Raw genomic sequence first — 23471 nt, 5'->3', positions numbered from 1 at the left:
AAGGCGGGACAGAACCCGCCTGGGGAGGTGCCGCCCCGCCACCGCCCCGTCCGCGCACTTCCGAGGTGGCCCGCCGAGCCGGCCGGGGGCATCCGTTGTCCCCAGGCGGGACGGAGGCGGAGAGCCGCGGCGGGACGATGACCCAGCGCCGGGATCCGCGTCCGTCCGCGCCGCTGGACGAGGAGCTTGAAACGCTCGGGTAAGCGGCGGTCGGGGCGGCGCCGCGGGGGTCCCCCAGCGAAATGGCGGCCGCCGCCCAACCCCGGGGGCGGCTGAGGGGCCCGGGGGTCCCCGCGCGAAATGGCGGCCCTCGGGTGGTGCCGGGCCGCCCGACGGGAGATGACAGGTTGAGAGCTGCTGGTTCTTGCTGCTGAATTTGGTAATGAAATGAGGAATAAAATAAACTGGGGTTTAACAAGCCGCCAAAGGGCTCCATGCGTGGTGTTCAGCCCCTCAGAAAAGCCCAGCTCCTCGTCCCTGTGGTGGGTTTGAGAGGCTGGCAGACTCCCACGTACAGAGGATGCTGGTGTGCCGCAGGTGAGTGGGAGAAATAAATAGTAGTTAGCAAAACTAGAGCACAGGCAGGCATTTCAAATATATTGGAGAGTTAGAGGCAGGGAGCTACAGCTTCACTCGGAGAAGCTCTGCGATGTTGAAACTTCCATCGGGAAAAGCCCGGGTTGTGCCGCATCCCTTACCTGCGTCTCAAGGCAGCACCAAACCCAGAGCTTGTCCTCAGAGCTGCCTGTCCTCCTCGTCTGCAGAGCTGCGCCATACCTTCGGCCATCTTCTCATAGCTTGGCCTGGGCCCTGGCCCAGAGGGCTGCTGTCCCAGCCGCCATGCCAGCCACTCCTTGCTGGGCCCTGGGAGGCAGCAGGCTTCCCAAGGAAGCCGCAGGAGTGAGAGCAGTGGACGGTTCGCGGCCGTTGTGAGGATGTCACCGTCACTCAAAAGCAAAACCCGAGGAGCAAAAAGGAAGGCCACAAGTCACAACAGACCTCGTTCCCTGTCCGACGTGACTTGCCCATTTTGTCTGCCAGTTACTTTACAGGAGGAAGGCTTGGGTTACTTTTTCACCAGCAGCATTGCCGTGGGTGAGAAGAAACACGGGCTGGAGGAACAACACAGGTGGGCACAGGGAGGCCAGGGAGAGAAGGATTGGTGGCAGTAAAGCAAAGGGGAGACATAGCAGAAGAAAGGCCAGTGAAGATACTGATGGAGCAAAAAGGCTCTGGTGTCACCTCTACATTCAAAAACAATTGTTAAAAAAATTAAATGTTTTTTGCTTCCTGAGTACTTATGGATAAGGACCAACTCATTGTTTATTTTTGTGATTAATTCACTTAGCGAATAAATTGGAGTGCAACAAAGAGACTTGGAATTACTATCTCCACACTGCTAATATTTTCCCTTGTTTAGAAGAACCTGTTAATGAAATGCCTGTTACTGAATCATCTAACAAATATGAAATGAAGTCACTTTGCAGTGGTACCCAGAGCAGCCATTAGATATTTTTCCTTTACATCTGTAAGATTACGCTCATACTAAAAAAGTATCTACAAAAAAAAAAAAAAGAAAAATAAAGAGTTGCAGCTCCTTTGGGAAGCATGATCATGATTTCCAATTACCAGACTTTTATTCATTTAGACTATATGATCTGAGTTGATTGATGCCAATAACCTGTGCTTATAAACAGCCTTGCTGGTTGGCAAGGAGTTTGTCCTCATAGATGATCTTGTAGGACTGCAGCATGATGTGGTGGTACGTGATGTGGTACCGGTGAGAAGGAAAGACTACAAATGAGAAGGCTACAAATATGCATATTTAAAGCTGTAGCTTCTTTATTTTATTTCCACTTCAATGGAAAACCTAAACTTTTCACCCTACCACAAAATACTACACATCTCAGGGCAGTGTGTTGAGTTAAATTCATTAAATGTGAATAAGGAATGCCAAAGATTCCCTTCAAATCATTAAACAAAGCCCTTTTTTTTGGCTAGTACTAAAGCCACTTTTGCTTTCTTCTTTTTTCTAAAGAGGAAAAAGAAGCTCTCACACACCAAATATTCTGGTAGCATAGTCCAAAAGATCTCTTAATGTAAATACTTTTTCAGCTGTGAGAAGTGGGTGTGTCACTCTTCAGACCATAGCATTAAATTCTCAGCCACTACAAGGGGGTTTTATCCTAAACTTAGGCCCTGGTGCTATCACAGTGCTGAGTTCCCCTTACACTCTATATAGTATCTAGCACAACTGAGACCCAATTCTGGTGAAGAATATATGTCATTGCCATAGTGAAGACCAACACAGACAAAGGTCATTCAAATGAGGAGCAACTTTGACATTCATGTACCTTTGGGGGGGGGAAATTTGAAGCAGGTTGTTTTAGAGCTTCTGCTTTACTGTGCAAAAATCAAAGAAGTTGGAGGAGGTTTAAAGCAGTGTGAAATGGGAAGCACTTTTTCTTCACTCTTAAGAGAAAGGAGGCTGAGTACCAGGATATCCTCGTAGTTTGCCAGGTCAGTTGGTCATCAAAATGGAAAGTTGATAGCAATGTAGACAAGTGTGCAGCGTAAAACCTATCTGACTCTCTTCTAGGTTTGGAGGACCTGGTATTTGCTGGACTGTTCTCAATTAATACTCCTGTAATTACACTGAGAATATTGGAGCTGGTTGAGAGCAAGGCAGGAGGGAGGGAAAAAAAAAAATCAGTATGTGCAAACTCCATCTTTATTTTACCCCTGCTCTAGAGGTATGCCATCTGTCACAAAAACAAATCAAGAAATAAGATTCAACAATCCCAGTTATCATCAGGGACTGTCACAGTCACTGAAAGATCTAGATATATCTACAGCTGTTTATCCGATTGGATTTTTTTTTTTTACAGTGTATTTATAAAGATGGACTTTCTGACCTTTTACATTATGACAAAAGAAAGCAAGAGTGATGAGTTTGGGGCTTTTTTTTAAAAACTATTTCATTCAGTCTAGGGGAAGATGGTGACTTATTTATCTGGAGAGTTTGGGTGGTCAAACAATGAAGTGCTCAAAGTGAAAATTCAGATTACTGTCACCTTCATTGTTAAGGTCTTTATAGGTAGAAATAATGCCTAATGAAAAGGAAGATCAAAATCAGAACACATTATTAAAGTGTACCTCATTCATTAACTTCTTCCCTAAATGTACCAAAATATTTAAAATGGAGCACTGAAGTTTGTCAAAAGAGACAAAACCATCTTGGCTTAAAGGAGAAGGAAACTGACACCTTGATTCTTCTTTGAAGGTGTCTCTGGCTATTCCTGGAGTCAGCCCTTCTTTCCAATCACATTTATTGCTGTTACTGCTAAAAGGACAGCCTGCGCACTGCAGTATGAAACTCCTGTAGCTGATCACGTATAATGTGAGTCTGGGGAATTCCACATCGCAGTTCACATTATTTGCGCAAGAGTTGAGAATGTAGAATATCTTGTCATCCAAGTAATTATAGGCTGGTCTGGTAATAGCTTCCATCCCAACATAGCATAGCTTGGGCGACACTGTTTGTCTTTTGGAGGCGAAAGGAACAGGGCAAGAGGAAACAAGTTTTTGTAGCCTTTTTCCTTTTGCAGTCTGAGCGTTGTCGTCCCTTGCAGCACAGCTTTTATGTTTCTCCAGCTCCAGGTTTGACAATACCATGACAGATGGTATTTATAAGACTGAACAATACACTTCATGCTTTGCTTTAGTAACAGAAAAGAAATTAGGCCACGAGCCTAGATCTGATAATGGTAAAATTGGGGAATTGAGGAACTTGAATGGCTGGGACAGAGCAAATGGTCATAAGAATTTTTTTCTTCATCTATATTTCTAATGTAAACAAGGGCAAAATTACAACGGCTAGAAAGTGGGCAAAAGAAACGGGTGAAAATCAGAACAAAGGCAGTTGAGAGAAGGAGGAGAGAAAATGGAAGTGAAAAGCAGAAGCTGAACTAGTGAAAGCCTACAGTTAGAAGATATGAACTTTAAGGTTGGATACACTGATGTTACTTCCTCATATTTCTATTTTTAAATTATTTTTCCTATGAAATGACACCTTTGTATTCCAACAAAGGACTTTACATAGGTGTGTGATTAAGTGTTTCAGTGTGACACATTGTAAGGATGTCTAATAAATAACCAATTTTTGTTGTATGCCACCTGTAACTTATGTCTTAGCATTCTCATCCTTTTGTAGGTTCTCCAGAGCTCTGTCAACTCATGCACCAGTAAAAACATTGCCAAAACCTCACTTTTACTGACGTGACGTACAGAGAGCCCTTTGTGATTTTCAAATGATAGGTCATGCTTCTAGGGTTTGATATTGGGAAAAAAGTTAAAATAAAAAAAAATTTAAAAAAAAAAACCAAAACTTGACAGATATGGTCTAGAAGTTCCTCAGATCCAGCATGCAGAGAACAGAGAACTAGTAAAGGCTATTTTGTAGAGTCTTTTTTGGAGTACAGGCATGTGAAGAGCATTGTGTCCAGCCAAAGGAGTTAACTCAGTGCTTTCCCGCTCACTCCATCAAGCGGTACCTTGTACTACTCCTTTAACCTAAAAATGGGAATACGTCTTTGAGGCTAGCATATAGTTTCAAAGTGTAAGAAAATTCAACTCATTGTGGTAGAAGATATTTTTTAATATGAAAAAAGTGCAAAACCTGCCAACATCTACCACCACAAAAAAGCAACCTAGGATAACCAGCTGCTCTGAATAATATTGAAGTCCTACTGAGAGCACATCTGGACCATCTGCCCCCTAATGTGGATCTCTATTCCCTTTCAGAGATGGACGAGAGATGAATTAGATTTGCTGTGTTTCTGCTTGGCTCCTGCAGCTCAGGCAGCCGAGGTGCTTTCCACGGGGACAGTCACCCACCGAGGAGCACAAGCAGTACTGTACCTTGTGCGGTAGGGGAGGGAGCTTCTGGGAAGGGAGCAAAGAGATCACCCAGCTGAATACTGAGAATCTCCTTCCTGCTTCAGAGAAGGAACTTTGAATTGCCTGACTCTTTAGAAAAGCAAGCTAAACACGCACACAGTTTTTAACTCTATCTGGGCTATAACTATCTGACCACACAATCTGGTAAGGACACAAAAAATAAGTGTAACCTCTGCCTACTGCATTTATCTGATAGCTGGGAATACCTCTGGAGTTATCACTCCAGACACTAAAAACAAATGGCAGTTAGAACTTCCAGCTGTGCTCTCTTCTGGCACTATCTTTCATTGATATGAGGAAGAAAAGTGAGTGTTGCTACTGGGTGTTACACAGTTTGCACATAGAAATGGCTGAGAAGAGAATTATCCAAGTCACTCAACATTCATCCTTCAGTTAACCATGGATGAGTGTTTGTGTTCCTTGTGCATTTCAGTATTGTTAAAAAGTTAATCCACCTGATGCCAGCTACAGATTTATTCACCAGCCCCTCTTTACACAGGCAGAAATGTTTTGCAAAATATCCATATGGTTTCTTTGTCAACAGCATTATCAGAAATGACAGATGCCATACTTAAGGGCTGTCTGCTCTGCAGTGGACATAGAAATGAAGTTTCATTAACATTTTTCTTTGAAACAGCTCAGGTTATTAAAGAACAAATGAACATTTTGAGGATGATGTTCTTGCCTGAAGAGGGAGTTTTCCACCCCAAACATTGCAGTAACATATTCCTGATCATCACCACTGTGTAGGGAGGTCTAGTCACTGCATTAACAACGCAGAGATCTTAATGAAAGAAGAGATTTTAATGTGTGTCCTACTCTGGAGTTGTGATGATTAGCACAGCTGCAGTGCTGTGGCTGGCCAGCCTAGACATGGCTTGTTACCATGGCAGCTACCAGCTTACTCCATGGGGCACCCCACTGGTGACTGGGTAGGCAGATCCTTAGGGCAGGGCTATGTGCTCTGATGAGTTTTGGTTCTCTAGGACACTGTGTGTCTCATTTCTTTCTCCTCCTTAACAGCAACGTCAGTAAAGCGCTTCCTACTCTGTCACTGATGCACTCTGATCTAAAGCGTAGGCTGATTTCTGAACATGCTTTATTTTCCAAAGAGAAACACAGATAATCTCACTAGGGCTGTGCACCCATCTTAGGAGATGCTCTCGTGGGCCCAGGAGACTCTTCTGCTCCAAAGAGCAGGAAGAATGGTATGGTCCTTCAAGAACACACACAAACAACACAAACGTGTACGAGATAAAGAGATTTAATGTAATTTAGGGCAAAGTTAAAGTAACAAGAATGGATAAATGACAGCAATTATAAACTCTGAAACTGAGATCACTAGTCAAATTGGCGATAAGGAATCCAAAAAGAGGAGCATGCAGAATTTTTTGTTACGGAAGTGTCCTGGCTCCTTGTGAAATTAACTCTATCCTTGCCTTCTTAGGCGTTGTGGGTTTCTGGAGAATGCACATTCCGAATTACAGTCTGATAGTAAGCCCTCTCTACCACGTAACCCGGAAGAGGGAGAAATGAAATAATTAGAAAATTCTCCCCGAAGTACATATGTATTTGAGACAGGAGGGCACACAAGGCCAAGGGCACCCAGCAGAAGTGGCTCTGAAGCAGAAGGACTTTCCTGTATCTTTCTTCTTGTGTTTATTCAGAGAAATCTGAATCAGCAACCCCAGGCAATTTCTATACTACTGGTGATTTTCAGTCTGACAAATGTCAAAGTACAGGACATATTTCTGGATTTTTTTTGTAGTGAATGCAAGACTCTATAAGTTGGGTCAAATAAAGATGACGTTTGGAAGGACCTTCAGAAACAGCCCAATAGGCAAGTTATGCACCACGGTTCAAAATGAAAGAGTTAAGACAATTCAGCTTTTTGAAGGACTTGCTAGGGGCTTCAAACAGATGGGTGTTTGTAAAACCTTTTGATTTCATTAATTTCTTGTTTCAATATTGTATCTACCTTCTTGCATTATGTTTTCTATCAACGGTTTCCTCCCCCAGGTATCACTCTGAAGACAACCAAAGCTTAAGCTAAAAGTGACCACCCTTTATAGTGTCTTCCTGAATGAGCCCTGTCTCCCACCTTGATTTACCTGCAATTTTCAAAGAACTGTCTAAAAGATTTTTTATAAACAAGATAAATAGAAGGATTCTCCCTCTGACAAATACTTCAATTTAACTGAAGTGTATCTAGTAATGTCTAACCAAATGGCTGTCTGGGTTTCTTTTTAGTCCTGTTTACTTGTATTTGTGTCATCAGACAGGCTTGATTGGGAGAGCAGACTATTTGCATAGGTGTGTATTTATTTATCTTCCTGGTGGTCTGTGTGCAAATGCTAAATTTTACACAGCATCTTAAAATTTTACCTGCATTCATGCAATTGCTACAAATTTTGAGTGACCATTTTCACAGTGGAATATCCAAATAACCTGACAGTTGACTGATTGAACCATCTGTGACAGTCAGGAGGAGAGAAAAAAAAGCTATGTATAACACAATTACTTTGGCACTAGGATCTGTATTGTTTTCTCACATCCACTTCTACTTTTTAAGCTGAGCAAGAGGAACACAGTAACATTTGAGGAATTTTTGTCTGAGACGGCATATTTAGGCGAGAAGTATGGTGCAACCTTGTCAGCAAAGATTTAAGATTGCCCTTTAAAACAACATTATTGTCCCTATTAAGTGGGTAGGTTTCTGTGTTGGCTTTTGCTTGGTATATTTTTTTTTCCTAGTGGTAAAATTTCATTAGTCACTGGCTTTTATGTGTAAAGAGAGAGTGGATTTAAGCACAACATTTTTTAAACTTAAGTGACTTAGTAAAAGGCTTTTTATAAATAAGGTAACAGTGTACTTATGAGCAACCTCAAACTGAATACACCACCTTTATGAAAGTGACCACTTCCAGATTTTCTCAACATACGTTTCTTTTGCACAGAAGTTAGAGAAGACGTGTTATGAAATTCCACCCCAAACAGCATTGCCTTCTCAGCTGTAGGTCCAGCCAAGTGTGCATGCTGATATGATCCTCATCACATCAGGACAGATCTGACCTTTGACTGTTACTTACTTGGGCAGTTAATCCCAAAGCGAATTTTGGCTAGCAGGTGTTTCAGAGGATGACACTTTGATCTTTAAATATTCATTATTTTATTTGACTGTGTAGATGGTCGACGGAGCACGTTCTAGACCCAAAACAGCAATACCCTGCCTGTATTGAGTTTCACATGGATCTTGTCTTCCACAGGGCTAACGATCTGGAGTCTCTCATAAAGCAATTTATCAGCCAGCTGGCCTTTCAAATAGGCAGACATCTAAATTCAGAGTTAAATCTTTGTGGGAGATGCTAAGTTTAGTAGCAACTTGCGATGAACAGATAAGAAGGAAGAGTATACAATTACACCTCATTTCAGTTTGAAGACTGCCATGATACAAATGCCGGGAAGTGCTGTGATCACACTTCTGCTTTCAGTTAACTGTATTTCTCTGGCTGAAACGGTAATAGTCTGACCCCAATACTACAATCTCACACAGAGTTTAAGGGAAGGGGAAGGAGACTGGGCACCACTCCGCATACAGACAAGGAGAGAAGCTTGCTCCCTACAGAGCTGTGCCCTGGGTACAGTCACCCCTACTCCTTCTGCACCAGAGGTTCTGGTGTGTGCATACAACTATGGTCGATATCTGCACACAGCATGCCTTACAGGATTGGCACTCCAGCCTTTTCTGGCTGCAGCTTTTTTTTGCGTTCGGTCTCAGGATCATTTTGAATGAGATTCTTTTCTCTTGAAAGAAATCGGGTGTTTCTATTGCGAATCATTCTGGATGGAAATGAAGCTGTAAACAACATTTCATGATCTTCTTTGCAGGATTTCTTTTCTCTGGATCCCTTGTGGAATTTTTCATATTAAAAAATTAATGAAGTTAGTTTTAGCTGAAGTTAAGTGAAGCAGGCATTTAGGTGTTTTCCTGCATCGTTCCAACCACGTACGGCCAAGTGGCAACAATGGCGAGATTTCCTAAATTTTCACTTCAAATTCTGTCCATTAATTTTGGTCCCTTCCTCTGTTCCTTCTTCCAAAAAGGTTATACTTCAAATGAAAATGTTAAGCTTAAGCAAATGTATTTAATTGTGGATTTTAGCAGTGCAGATGAACCGAGTTGCAGGAAAAACAGAGTTTGGGAGGGGTTTAAGTGTTGCCTGTTTGCCCCAAAAGAGGAAGTGTACCAAAGCATGTACATATGTCAGGAAGTACAGATTCTGAAAATAGACAAAGGATCCTGCATACCCCCTAAAATTGCTTTCACCTTGTCAGCATAGACCTGGGTAATTTGTTGCTCATGCCAGTAGAATTTGCAAGGTTTTTTAGATTCAGCAAACTGTCAGCCGTTTGTACACAACTTTGTAGTTAACAAAAAAATAGTTTCCCGAGTGCGTTGAAAGGAGGCTGCTGAAAGGGACACAGTTCTGCGTAACCTGTGGGTCCTTGTGAGAAGGATGGTAACTCAAAACTCTAGCAGTGTTAGTTGCAGTCCTTTAACTCGTCTCGATAATGCAACAGAAGCTGTCAGTTAAGAGCTGAGCGAATGATGCTTTAACCTCTTGTGTCTTCCCAGGTGGTATCACGATAATCTTACCCGACATGCAGCAGAAGCGCTGCTGCTTTCCAATGGGCAGGATGGAAGCTACCTCTTGAGGAAGAGTAATGAAAGAGAAGATTTGTACTCCCTCTCTGTAAGGTAGACTATGGACAGAAGTGAATTTATCTAATGCCACACAACTAGCAGTTTTAAAATCTTCATTTACTCCCATGTTTGTGTGTCTCATGCATTCAAATGAGCTGCAGATTTTTTCCTAGGGCTCAGACTATTTTAGTATATATTCCTAATGGTGTAATCCTGCTGAATGACATTTTTAAGAATAATAATAATTTTTAAGAATAATTTTGATTGGATTTGAAAATTGCTCTCATTTTTCCAAACTATGAATTAATCTCATTGGCGAAAAACATCATTTCATGGATCAACTGTAGATTTTCAGTCTGCATGATAAAAATCTGTATGGCAGTTACAAGAGTCTAAGAAACAGCTGATGGGAGTAGAAAAGTTTTACGATGAGGATAGTAGTGAATATACTGCTTAATAGGCAATAACTTCACCAGTTTCTGGATCACTGTATAGGAACTGTCATCTCTGCGGGATGATGCAGTGTTTGACTGGATGGTTTTACTCCTTAGTTCTGGGCTAGGACTCAATCTTAGCAAGTAACGCATGACTGATTTGGACACAGACAATATAGAGCACAGGTAGCCTGGCCTGGGTACTTCACTACTGAATCACATTTAAAGAATCTCCAAAGAAGGAGAGAAGCCAGAGTATTTTGGAGAGGCAACATGAAAGATGTGGGCATTAGGCACAGAAGGTAGTCCTTCTTGCATTTCAGCTGAGTGGAGGTAACCAACCCTAAATACGTTCTTAGCCTTTGGCAACTGCATGATATATTAAGCCTATACAGTGAAATTTTAAGCTAGTGCATTCAAGCTCATTTCTGCCTCAAAATGAGCCTCTGAACAAATAATGACCACAGCTCAGCAGAATCGCAGTAACTTTTTAAGCTAAAGTCACTTTAATCAGTATAATGATCCCTAGTAGATAGGAACACAGCATACGCCCTTGAAATTGTGACTTTCTGCATATTCAGTACCAGGAGCTGTTATAATTTGGAAGTGTAGTTGCCTGGAAACTGAGGAAAGTGCAATTTGCACGTACCCTGTTCTCCAGGGGTGTAAAAGGCAAATATGAATTGCTTCAGTCATCTCTGACAGAAGACCCAGGAGCAAGCATGCCTATACATACACTGCTGAAATTATTACCACTATAGACAGCCATTTATACCAGGATCTTGGGGGGGGGACGGTCCTGACAGATCTGAAGGTGATGTTACAAAATGCATTACCATATGAACCAAATATCCCAGTCTGGAGTTTGATCTTTTATTCTGTTACATTAGGTTTTTGGTGGTACAACTCCCTTGAAAAACTGATTTTTGTTTTTAAATGTTTTAGTAATTTTCTACTGTTTGTTTACCTCTAAGTTTTCCTTTCCATTTTTTGACTAATATTAAAACTTAATTTTAGAATAATTCAATTTTGTTCTGATACATTTTTGTAGAAAGGATAACTTTAGCAATTCTAGCTGCCATTTCTTTCTCTCCTAAGATGTCTGCTATAGCTTTTACTTTACTTTCTGCCTCACAAAGAACTTCAGTCAGTATTATAGTTCATTTTAAAAGGAAACAATGCTTAGACATCCCTGAGGTTTTTATTGACAGTTAGGAGAAATCCCATATTGCCTGAAATCCCCTCCCCCAGCTAAATTAGCCAACTTTAAAAAGAAACTGGGAAATAGAGTAGAAGTTGCTGTCATTGCAACATTGTATTTCTTGTGAAATTAAATGAGAAGGTGAAAACCCTGTCATTGCAGAGGAGTCACAGCAGCTATTTGCTGTTGCAGGGCGCCTGCACTTGGTTTGCACACATTGCATCTCAGCTGACTGTATGCAAAACACCCAGGAGGTGAATAGAGGCATGTTCTACAATATCACGAGTACTGTTCAAAGATAAATATTTGTTTGAATATCTGTTTGAAATTACAGTCTCCTGTGGAAGTGTCAATAAGACACCCTAAATCCCTTCAACATATTTTCAGTATATTTGCTACATACATTTTTCCTGAGACAAAGTTTTCTCTGGACTATTTTTGATGCTAGTTACATTAACAGAAGTAACTTTTTCACAGGAGAGATACTTGCAATAACTGCTTCACTGTCTTCTGAAGTCCAAATAATTGCCTATCCAGGAAGTGAGGCCTTGCATATTTCTCTAAATACTGTCAGTTTTCATAAACAAATGCTGTTACTTTCCTGGCAGACAAAGGATCCTCGTTCACATTTGACAGTGCCCACCATAGAAGAACCATTCGTCTGAGTACAGAAACAAAGCAGACAAATTCTGAAGCCTTAGGTATCTAAAGTTAGGTTATTAAATCCCTGTTTGGGTGCAAAAAGGAGGCAGCCTATTTTTGAAAGAGAAAAAGAATACATTTTCAATGAGGTTGGGATGTTACCTGAAATGTAAGACATATACCAAGTAATATAGGTACATCATCAAGACTAAAGCCCAGTAAGTAAAGGGATATCCTTTATCCATCCTGCTTAGACAGAAGGCTGGAAACCTCATTTGTGAGTCTTTTTACCGATTCCCACAAGAGTTAATTTAACTAACTTGGTCTTTCTAGGCTTTCATCATCTCATATCTAATTGTAAAGCAGCAATTAGATTTTTCTTAATAAATCTGAGTCTCAGATGTGTTGAGTATTAGTGAGAGACAGCAATGGCAGTAGTATTACTGCGAGAACTGTGATTGTCAGCCTGTGATCTGAGCCAGATTTCCTGTAGTGGAAGCTGCTATTTAAGTGTTGTACATGCCAGTTGTCTTTGGCGTTTATGCCTTGACAAATTTTCCTTTTTTTTATTTTAGGGGAAAAGATTCTGTGAAACACTTTCATGTTGAACATACAGGGACTTCATTCAAATTTGGATTTAATGAATTTTCTAGCTTGAAGGAATTAGTCATGCATTTTGCAAATCAGCCTTTAATCGGAAGTGAAACAGGTAAGGAGAGCCCTGTGTTTGTATGAGCACACTTGTAGTCATGCTTCACACAGATCTAAGTAAAAGGAGCTTCCCATGTGTTATTGAGTAGATCTCCTGCCGCAGTATTTCTCTTCAGAAATTCACGTTTGTATTAACCTCAGGTATCTAAGATGTTCCTCTTCAAAACCTCTTTCAAGTACTCTGACGACAAACTACTGAGTTTTTGCTAACCAGGGACCTGAGCTCCTTCTGATTTCTCAGAGAGAGAAGGAAGCATTTCAAAATATGCATGTACTGGGAGGAACAGAACCTTCCCAAAAAGGGCAAAACCAAAGCAGGGTGTTTAGTGAGGAAATAAATATTCATCTATGACCTTGAAATCCCCCAGCCAGTTGAAACCCCCCAATGGAAAGGGGATTTGAAATTGTTTAGCTCCACTATTCTTTACCCAAGGAAGAAGCCTACAGGGATATGTTCCTCTTTTCTGTAGGGAATGTGGCCTGTATTACCTCACCCTTTCTGTCTGCCCTGGATCAGCCTGCTGATGCCATCTGCCATCACAGTGATTTGTCTTGATTTTAAGAAAAAGAGAGAGAAAAGCACAGGCTTCTTTAGCAGCCAGCGCGCTGCCTGAATTAAGAGTCAAAAAGATTAAACTTGATTCCTACAAGTGAGTTGAACACCACCAGATCAGAATCCCTGGAGAAACAGATGCATATTATCATGATAATACCAGTTTTAGGTTTAGCTTCAAATGTAAGAGTTGAAGATGTGTCAGTACGTTAGTGCTAAAAACTTCAGTATCCTGTGTAGAAAGTGTATGCAAATAACTCACACAGTAGTACTAATTATATATGCAAGAGACCAGTTAAATAACAGTTGGCACATGCAATAACTGTAATATGTCACACACTAAATATGCACCAGTGCTCTTTTAACTCAAGCATTAAATTTAAGAGTTGCTTTGCAAATTTTTTTTTTTCCTCCAAGAAAAATGCAGTGGTACAGTCAATACAGCACTTTTCTTTCAAAGCATTCTCTTTTTAAATTGCTTTTAAGAGTGGTTCAAACACAGAGTTTCTACATGTATCTTCTGTACCAGTAAGCTATTTTCCCTGTGAAATCGGACGTGCACCCACAGGCCTAACACTGTGAAGATTTCAGATGACATATAAAAGTTGTATTTCCCCATTCCTTCACTGCATGTGTTACAGACATTAGTAATCAAGGCATTGGTGTTATGTGATCTCTGTGGAACGGATTAACACTGCTGAATGATGGGCTCACTTCTCGCCTTAAAGCTCCCTAATCAGATTCTTCTGGCTCTGTGAAAGCTCTTTAAGTTGGATGTGCTACAGAATAAGAAAAGCCGTTTGAACATCATATCAAGAAACCTTCCACCTCACCTTACCATGGATAGCAGTAGAGGGAGAGTTAGCACTCAGGCAATGTTCCTTCAGATACAGGTGTCAGAGTTCTCCTGGGTGGTAACTGATTTATGCCAAAAAGGGGTTAAAGCGGGCTCTGATGAGCCCCTAAGCCAAGTGTCAGTGTGGCAGAATGACCAGCGCAAGGCAGGGTCACACAGCAGGTTGGCAGAACAGCCAGCAACAGAGTATGATTTCCTAGGCCACACTTTATTTCAGTGAAAAGCAGCAAGTGACCTGTAGCTCAGGCATTAGTAGAAAGTAGTTGGACCAGTTTTTCTTATTCCTTGTTATACTTAGAAACAATTTTTTGTAGAAACACTGTGAGATCAGGACTGAAAGAGTAAAGCAAGATAACATTTCCCTCTCCTCCTTGCTTATGGACAGGATTTTGTAAGACAGAGACCCACAAGATAGTGGAAAAAATTACATATTCTATCTTCCATTTAAATTTGTCTCACTGGAGCTAGTTTTGTATCTGAGAGGCACACCAGACTCTCTTTGATCAGTAGTTGAATACACAAGCCTGCACCCCTGCCAAGTGGTCCATGGAGCACAGTGGTTCTTTTGTACTGGGACAGCTGCAGGTTTGTGCTTCAAGCCCAACAAACCTTGTCTTACTACAGCTTCATCTGACACTCCAAATTGCTACATGAACTCACATCTATTTTTCTGCAGTGTAATGTGTACACTTCCGTCTGAACTACAGATAATTAAAAGGAAATTGGGGCTACTGTGTTCTGTGAGATGGTTTATTGAACAGGCAAGCTGAATCTATTCAGTAACAAGGTTAAAGCAATATACACTATCATATTTCTATATTTTTATCTTTATTCAAAGTGACAAGGTCTATGTGTTATTCTTACCTGTTTGCTTTGTTTATCAGTTTTTCACCTAAATTATTTTGAAAACATACACAAACTTGAAGTCATTACCCAGACAAAAAAGCCAAAGTCACTTGAAGCTAACATTTCCAACAACGGGACCAATTCTCATTCTTGCTTAGAAATAGATGTCACACACAAACATGCAAGAATCATTTTGCTACAGTGCAACTTTTACTAGTTCTTTTGTACAGTTACCAGATGATTCTGTACAAGTATCTTTTGTGGAGAAAAACATGGAGAACTTGCTAGAAAACAAATATTGTACAAAATGTTAAACCAGTCCTCCCAGTTGTGCAACAGGGCTCTTTATCCATGGTGTACGGATGATGGTACTCCAATTCTATGCAACAGCTTAAGAGTAGTTTCTGTAAACTGGCGATGGATGTGTTCTCAATTTCATTTTAACTGATAAAACATTATTTTTCTGCAAGGCCAAAGAGAATTAATCTGAGTTTGACTTTTCACCTACTGCAAATTGAATGTATCATATTTGCATACACCCCCTGTGCCTGCAAACATATTTCAGTTGGTTACTTCAAATACAATTTTTCCACTTCCCTTTGTGGCCCTTCCCATTACAAAATATACTTTAAACTTTATTTCACTTTTAAATTACTCGATCACCTGTAGGTTTCAAGTCCGAGGTCTTACCAGTTCTAGCATCCCTCCTTTTTAAGAGCTGACAATATCAGCATAAAATGCAAATGGGGCAGCAATTGGCATGCTGTCAGATTATTTTTAAAGAATGAGATTAGATGGTGTAGCAGTTAATATTTTAATGAGGTTCTTCCCTATTGTGAATAGTGTAATGGATTCATTACTGAGAATGCAGCTTTTTGCAAGGAACATGCAATAAACATGACCTTATTTGGAGACCAAAGAATGGTTGTAATAAAAATGTTACTAACTGGAAAGAGCTATGGTAAAAAAGTTAAAGGGAATGGTAACGTGGGCTTACTGTTAGGAAGTCTGTATCCGAAGCTCTGACAGATTAAGTGGTTTATGCAGCAAGCAGTGGGTTGTTGGCAAAACCAAGATGACTGTTATGACCTTGTATCTTGTCTAGCATCCTGCCTACCCGCCCAGCTGGCCTCCTGTGCAGGAAGGGAATTTAATGTGTCAAGTGATTCCCTGCAAGCACTAGGAAGTTTAAAGGTTTTAAAAAGGTACCATATATTTACAGTTTTCACAGCTGCACGTAAATAGGCGTGATAATGCCTGTATGTAGTCACATCTTCATGAACGCAGTGAAAGTATAGGTCAGCATTTCAGCCATAACTATGAAATCTGTCTTTCCATTTGTTTTGTATTACCTAGTTATGCCCTGACTGGAAAGAAAGTTCAAGCAGGACAGGAGACGTCTGCTTTGGAGGGTTGTCTGGCAGTCCTGTTCTGTGGCCGTCTTGATTTGTCACCACTTACCATGCATTGCAGAAGGGGTGTAATTACCTACTGCTTAGAAGAAGTGAAGAGGTTTTTTACTCCTGTTTTCAGAGACATAAGAACAAATTGACTCCCACTGTACAGGGACGAGGGGATGGATTTAGGGAAGGTCTACGTGTCCAAGGTATCGAGGGCTCTGAGCAACACGACAGAGCCAAGGAAGTGAGACTGGGCAAGTGAATCCAGCAGCAAGTGCCCCTGTGTAGTTTGCATGGGTGGATTTTTGTAGAAAATACCCTTCACAAACTCTAAACTATTCAGATGATGCATATTAGAAATATTTGTCTAGTTTTATCAGTATGGGAGAGTCATTTACAGCATCTGATTGTTTTCTCATGTGGATGTAGCCTGAGTCCTGCCCCCTTCCAGGAAAACCCCTTACAAGGAGTGTCGCAGAGATCTTGGGGAGGTTATTCGCTCTTATGCCTTTTTAGTTTTTGGAAAAGGTAAAGTTAACCATTCCACAAACAGGCAGCTACTGCTAGTTATTTTCTGAGACTGTCTTGCCAAATTACTCCTGCTCTTTTTCTCTCCAGGAACCTTAATTGTATTGAAGCATCCCTACCCACGGAAAGTGGAAGAACCTTCCATTTATGAGTCCGTCCGAGTTCACACAGCAATGCAGACGGGAAGGACAGAAAACGATCTTGTTCCAAATGCTCCCTCAGTAAGTTGTGTTCTGGTGGGAGGGGTGCTTCTCCTGGCCCAAGTTTAGTACAATTGCTGAAGTGAGCGATGGAGTGACAGCAGCAATTCATCCCTTTATGGGTTCATAAATACAGGAAGTTTTTGCTGACCAAGGCAAAACAAACACAGACTTGCTAACTACAGTCCCATGACAAATAAAGCCTTTCACAATTGTTGTCACTGAAAAAACATGGTCTGCAGCTGACCTAGGTGAGTCTGACCATCCAAACAAAGAATATATGAAAAGTTTTCATTGTCCTGTTATCTTCCTTTTAGAATGCCATCTTAGCAGTAACATTATCAGGAATTTAAAAAAAAAAAAAAAAGAAAAAAAAAAGAGACAACCACCATCCCCACCCCCAAAAAAACCAAACCAAAACAAACCTCGCAGCACAGAAAACAAACACAACACTTTTCACATCTTTCTGACAACACTTATGAGGCTATATGCAACAATACATACATCAGGTTGCACAGTAAGCCCTTGTTTTGCCGAACAGCCTTTACAGCCAGTAGGAAGTCTCTCTCTCTCTCTCTCCCCCCACGGGTGAGGAGAGGAAACACTTAATAACAAACCCAAGTAACAGCTCCAGGATTTACCACATTTTTGTCTCACTCAGTGAATATGAGGATTAGATGACAGGAAACAGACAGTAGTCCTGACAGACGCAAACTCATCACTATTTATTATTTTTGCAGTCATCTTTGCTTGTTAGAATTATTTTGCCCAATTAGCAATGTCCAGCCTCCTTCCTAACTGGGAGGAAGGAAAGAGCATCTTTGACTTTCTAAGTCAGTTAAAAAGTGACCTTTTGAAAAAAATACTCAGACAGGCAGGGACACATTTGGAAAAGAAAACCCCAAACTGAAGCATGGTACAACCAAGTTAATAAGAGCATCTATATCCTGGTAGGTACATTACTCCAAAGGATTTTTTGGCATCTTCACACTTGAATTTTATTATTTTAGTCACCTTGTCTTAAAGCAGGAAGACAGCTTGCTGTATTCTGACATAGACTTAAACCCAAAATAGAGCAATAAGACAGAAGAGCCTCCACCCTTTCAGCCCTAGTAATTTTGAGCACAGTAAAAAGCTGTGTCATGTTAAAAGCTATGCCTCGCTGGTGTGAGAAACAAGAGAACATCTTCATATCCTTTTAGGCCACCTGCTCAGACATCTGTGACTCACTTGGACAGTAATTAGAGACTTTAAATCCCTAGTAACTCATATCTAAGTGAGACAGGTGGTTTCTCCAGGACAGCATTGCTCATAACAGAGAAGAAAGTATTTAATTGCATACTGTATTTTTTTTTTTCAGAAAAAGAGAAAGAGTTACATTAACATGGGTTAATGAAGTTGATAAAAAACCCACTTCTGATGAGTCTCACAACCCACCGTTCATGGCTCAGTTTCACTTTAACCTCCAAAGAAGCTTGACTTCCACCTACAACCAATAAAAAGGCAGTATTTTTTCAAGGACGAGTAGTAATTAACTTGGCAAGAATGCCATTTTCAGAGGTCTGCAGTCTCACAACTACATCCCTACACAGAGTTTCAGAATCTGAAGTCTTAATGTCCCAGCGTCACTCATGGTGGCAGAGACACAGTTCAAAAAACCCAATTTTTCAGTAAGAACGTTGAACATTACAGGTTTTTCCTCTCAAGCATGTGGCTGTTTGAGAGAAGAGAATGCCTGAAGTAAAACAGCACTTTCCCCCGCTGCTGCTTGCATTTCAGGAGTGATTTCTGTGGATAATTCCTCTGTCAGCTAAACCCCAGGTGCTTCTGGTTACAACATGTACCAATGCAGCCATCTAACTTTACTAGTGAGGGGAGCACAGGAGTGAGGACACGGCAAGAGGCCATGGGAAGTTTCCCCAAGAACAGGCTGCTCTTCCACCTTCCTGATGTAGGCAAAGAGGGGGGCATGGCAAATGTAAGCAGAACTCAGTCTCTAACCCTGATCCCTTTCCTTGTTACTTCACAGCTTGGTACAAAAGAAGGATATTTGATAAAACAAGGCAAAATAGTCAAGGTAAGGAAAACTCTTAGTCCTTGCTTCCACTGCACAATCATCCACAGAAGCTAGGGACAATTTGGAGCTGAAATAGTTCCACCTGCATTCCCCTGCAGAGAGGAACAATTTGCGTTTCAAGCAACAACAAAGCACGACTGTAAACCAGAGCAAGTCAACACCTTTAAAGGTTTTTCTTTCCTAAGAAGCATTACACTAAATTCTCACAAGGCAATTACCATCCATTCTTGATCTTTCAGAATTGGAAGACAAGATGGTTTACACTGCATAGGAACGAACTTAAGTATTTCAAAGACCAGACAGTAAGTAGCAAACACCAGTTCTACTCTTTAAACCTCTACACAGGCAACTGCAGCCTCCTCGTATCTGTGGCTTCTCGCATCTGTACTAAAGCTTCCCATACCATCAGTGAGGTCAAACCCTTTCAAATAAAGTCAGAGTTTTGCTGATGACTTCAACAAGAGAAAGTAAGTTTTACAGCTGGAAAACATTTACAGTGCTCTGTCAGTCTTACCTACTAGACAGAGTCATTGTTTACAGTGCATTTTTTGGTTGCTTTGTTAAGTGGATTTTAAGCTACCGGCACAACACAGCTTTTATTGGTAGCGTTGACACACAACAAAACAGACAGCAGCGTGTTAAAATATTTCTGCAAATGCAAGTAGTACATTTTGCATTCCTTGATTTCATCCTTTTATGTCAAGTAGTTGCATAGTGTACATAGAAAACCATTCATTTAAAAATTTCTTCCTTCCTGGCACTCTGCCGTAGATTAACCTGCTGTACCTGGGAAAAACAGTGTGTCTGTACAGTTGCTGTTCCATTTCTATCTTCAACTGAGTAAAAATAAGAAACACCTCTAAAGTTTCTCCACCCTTGCAATACCTCCAGTTCAGGTTCCTTCATACACACAGCCAAACTGGTTGCCTCTGCCAAGCCCTGTTTCAAGTGTCTAACAGATGTTAACACAACTATGGACACAACTGCCCTCTCTCACCGAACGTTACCATTTATAAACAGTTATATATTTACAAGGCCTTCCATCAGTTTTCATTTCAGTTCAAGCCAACTTGAATTAAGTTTCCAGGATAACATTTCAAAGGGCAGCACTCCAAATGTTTGAGCAGCATTTGTGACTTACCAGGCAAGAAGGTGTCTTAGTCAGGAGTACAGCCTCCTCCCGGGAAGCGGCTTCGGTGTCTGCTGGCACTCCCTTTGCTGCTGTGGGGTTGCAGATACCTGCAGGCAAGCAGCTTGCTGCTGGCCCTGCAGTAGCATTTGTTAGCACACCTCAGCACAAGTGGCTTTCTTCTAGCATGATGTATAACTAACCGCTGAGCCAGGGGAAAACATACAGAAAGGCAAGAAAACACCAGGCAGCGATATACACCAGAGGAAGGGCCATGGGAATGGCTAAGAGCATTTGGGCGGAGAGCAAGTTGTTCTACTTCAGCTGCCTCATCCAGGGTGCTCAACAGCATGAGGCTGAGAGAAACAAATCAAAAAAGAACTCTTACACTTTAGGGAGGAAAAAACTCTTAAGGGAAACGTGTTGTGGTCATACACAAATGGCCTACATCCCTGCACCTGAGCACTCCTGGGCCTGTCCTAGGAGAGTTAGGCACGTACACACTGCTCACACAACCCAACTCATCACTCCTGCTGCAAGCACTGCTTTAGCTCTGCTTCTGCATTTCTCCCTACCCAGCTTCATTCTTTCAAAGCACTTAAGAATTAATTAAATCTCCAGCAGCTGCCTAGGCCTGATAAGACCTACAACCACCCCCTTGTCTCTGTGAACGTTAGCTAGAAATGATACCAGGTTTGCTGCTGTGTCAGTTACATTGTAAACCCTCAGCAGTTGGCACCTAGCTCAAACTTTCCTGCAGTAGACATCTCCTCTGTTGTTTGTCTCGATCTGAACTGACTTGTTTTTTTGTATTTAGCTTAATTCATCTCATGTTAGCCCTGATGTTACATTTGCTAGCTTGGGTCTAGCTATTGTACCTATGCCTGGAAAAATCCAGTGTGCCTGTAAAGGTCCAGATGCTTTGAAGATGAACTGAGCTAGCCTTACCTTCTGTTTTCATGTGTTCCCACTTTAAAACCATTTTATTTTCAAGGCCACAGAACCGATTCGGGCACTTGACTTAACTGAATGCTCAGCTGTGCAATTTGACTATTCCCAGGAAAGAGTCAATTGTTTCTGGTAAGTTGCTGTGCTTCCTCCACCTTGCTGGAAAGGTCAGAATAGCCAGAGCAGTTTGAAATGTAACCACCACGTGCTTCTGATCTTCCTCTAACTCAACAAGTCTGTTTCTGTCAATCAACCTCTGTCGGTCCTGCATGGCTTTGCCAAATTACCACTGGCAAAAGGGTTTTTTATCGGCAAGGAGGAAGGGTGTAGGCCGACGTGTAGTGGGCATTTCTTTTCCTAGTTCTGTAAGCGTGTATAATCATCCCCTAGACCCACGGAGCATAGGTACGGTCCAGTTCAGACATTGCTGCAGGTCACACAGTAACTGCTTCTGTGCCCAAATGCGAGTCTTTTGTCCACGTGGGCCTGGGGCAACATATCCCTGAGCTGGAAACGACTCTAAACTGTTCTTGGCTGTAAAGCTGGTGACTGAATGGGAGCATGGCCTCCCTGCCCTCCTCTGTCTAAACAACTGTTGGTGCAGGCCAGCTGGGTCGAGTTTTAGGAAGAACTCCCAGTTGTTCTAGCAATTTAAGAAATAATTTCAATTATTTACTTACAGTTTAGTGTTCCCACTAAGGACGTACTACCTGTGTGCGAAAACTGGAATAGAAGCTGACGAGTGGATTAAAATACTGCGATGGAAACTGGTAAGATGTCGTGCAGTGTTACACAGCAGTATGCCTCGGGAACTGCCATCATAAACCCTGCAAGTGCTGCAGTGCTCAGTATCTGTAAGAAGGCAGTACTTGTTCTGGCTTCCAGGCCAGCTAGATCGGAATACGTAGTTTTTGCATAATGTATGTGCCCGCAGACCCGCTTTAGCATTTTCAGGATGCGCTTTTAACACATACTCATTAGGAAGAAGAAATGACTTCCATCTTTAAGGATGTCATCATGTAGATGGTAAACAATACGGAGCATCAGCACAGACTGCATGTGTCAGGTCATGACGGAAGCAGTAAGAAGGCAACATAAAGGCTTGAAAGCATTACTTCTTTAAAAATATCAGTGTTTGCGTTGGTTGTACTCACCCACATCCACATGCATGCAGACAAATGGTCACGGCTGGTCTTTCTGTTCTAGTCACAAATACGGAAGCAGCTGGAGCAGCGTACCACCACCCTCAATTCCTAGCTGCGCCTCCGATACCTCTGCGCCATGGGCAGGAATTGCCTCTTTGCCGAGGGGAAGGCATTGCTTACAAGAGGACGGTTTTGAACGTCTCCATTGCTCACGGCGGACACGCGCATGCATGTCTACCTGCACGTGGATGCTCGCTTCCAGCTCTGCACACAAAGGATTTGTACAGCTGAGCACGCTCAGGCTGGGTTGGATCATGTGTGGAGACGGATTGCAAAATCAGAGTGTTGGTTTGATATGCGTGGTGTATGTCTGTAAAGCACTTAATTCAAACACCTGTTAACTAATCACAGAAGTAGTTGCTGTTTAAAACTTTTGTGGTTATTCAGAGCACTCTCGATAATTTATTGCAAGCTCCATCACAACTAACCGTTAGCAGCATATTCTGTAACTTTGAGCCTGTTATTTAAAACCAGTCCTTTCTGAAAATGTTAAATATTTCTTTTGTATTACCTGTTTAGGCTCTAAACCAAAAGAAAAATGACAGAGGTAATTACATTTTTGTAAATAGTACCTGTGTTACAATCCAGAGAATATTTTAAGGCCCTTTTCAAGGGGTTGGATGAGTAACGCTTAGTTCTGGTCAAATACGGTTTGGTGTGGTTCAGATTTATATTGCAGTGATGGCTGCAAGTGGACATTGATTTCAAACAGCATCTACAGGTACCAGTGAGCAGCATCACACACGCATGGTTGCTTACAAACTAGGATGATGAGAAACAGGCAGCTGGTTCGCAGTGCACCTCTGCCGGAGCTGCCAGGGGACCCTAAGCATGGGTGACAGGGCTCTGCAGAAGCCTTTGCCTGCAGCAGCCACCAGCGTTGTTCATAGCATTGCGAGTTGGGCCCCTACAGCCCCCTTTGTAGTTTTTCCTCCTGCGGAGAAGTCAAAACAAGGTTTTTGTCCAGAACTACATTCTAGGATTAAGCACTGCTTGCTTTTACATTAAACAAGATCAGTAACAGAAAAGCACCACCTACACTGAAAATCTGAATTTAAAACAATACATTGTCTACAT

General features: G+C 41.6%; 1 protein-coding gene across 4 annotated transcripts; it reads left to right on the top strand.

Annotated features, from left to right (window-relative positions):
* On the top strand, nt 1-23316 carry DAPP1 (dual adaptor of phosphotyrosine and 3-phosphoinositides 1). Of its 4 annotated transcripts, XM_075751552.1 has the most exons (9): nt 1-199; nt 9596-9718; nt 12517-12650; nt 16926-17056; nt 19065-19112; nt 19352-19414; nt 21236-21321; nt 21872-21959; nt 22396-23316. In XM_075751552.1, the coding sequence occupies exons 1-9, from the start codon at nt 138-140 to the stop codon at nt 22444-22446; spliced, it is 786 nt and encodes a 261-aa protein (XP_075607667.1). In that variant the 5' UTR covers nt 1-137; the 3' UTR covers nt 22447-23316. The 4 variants fall into 4 exon arrangements, 3 of the variants coding, with proteins under 3 accessions (XP_075607667.1, XP_075607669.1, XP_075607666.1); XR_012835275.1 differs by lacking the exon at nt 22396-23316 and having other exon boundaries at nt 33-199; nt 19352-19579; nt 21872-21917; XM_075751551.1 differs by having other exon boundaries at nt 34-199; nt 21872-23316.
* Nucleotides 23317-23471: the final 155 nt, after the last annotated feature.

Source organism: Balearica regulorum, chromosome 4 (genome assembly GCF_011004875.1).
Source record: "Balearica regulorum gibbericeps isolate bBalReg1 chromosome 4, bBalReg1.pri, whole genome shotgun sequence".
In the NCBI taxonomy this organism is placed as follows: domain Eukaryota; kingdom Metazoa; phylum Chordata; class Aves; order Gruiformes; family Gruidae; genus Balearica; species Balearica regulorum.
Note: the sequence above shows the minus strand (reverse complement) of the source record. Positions and strands in the feature narration are given on the sequence as shown.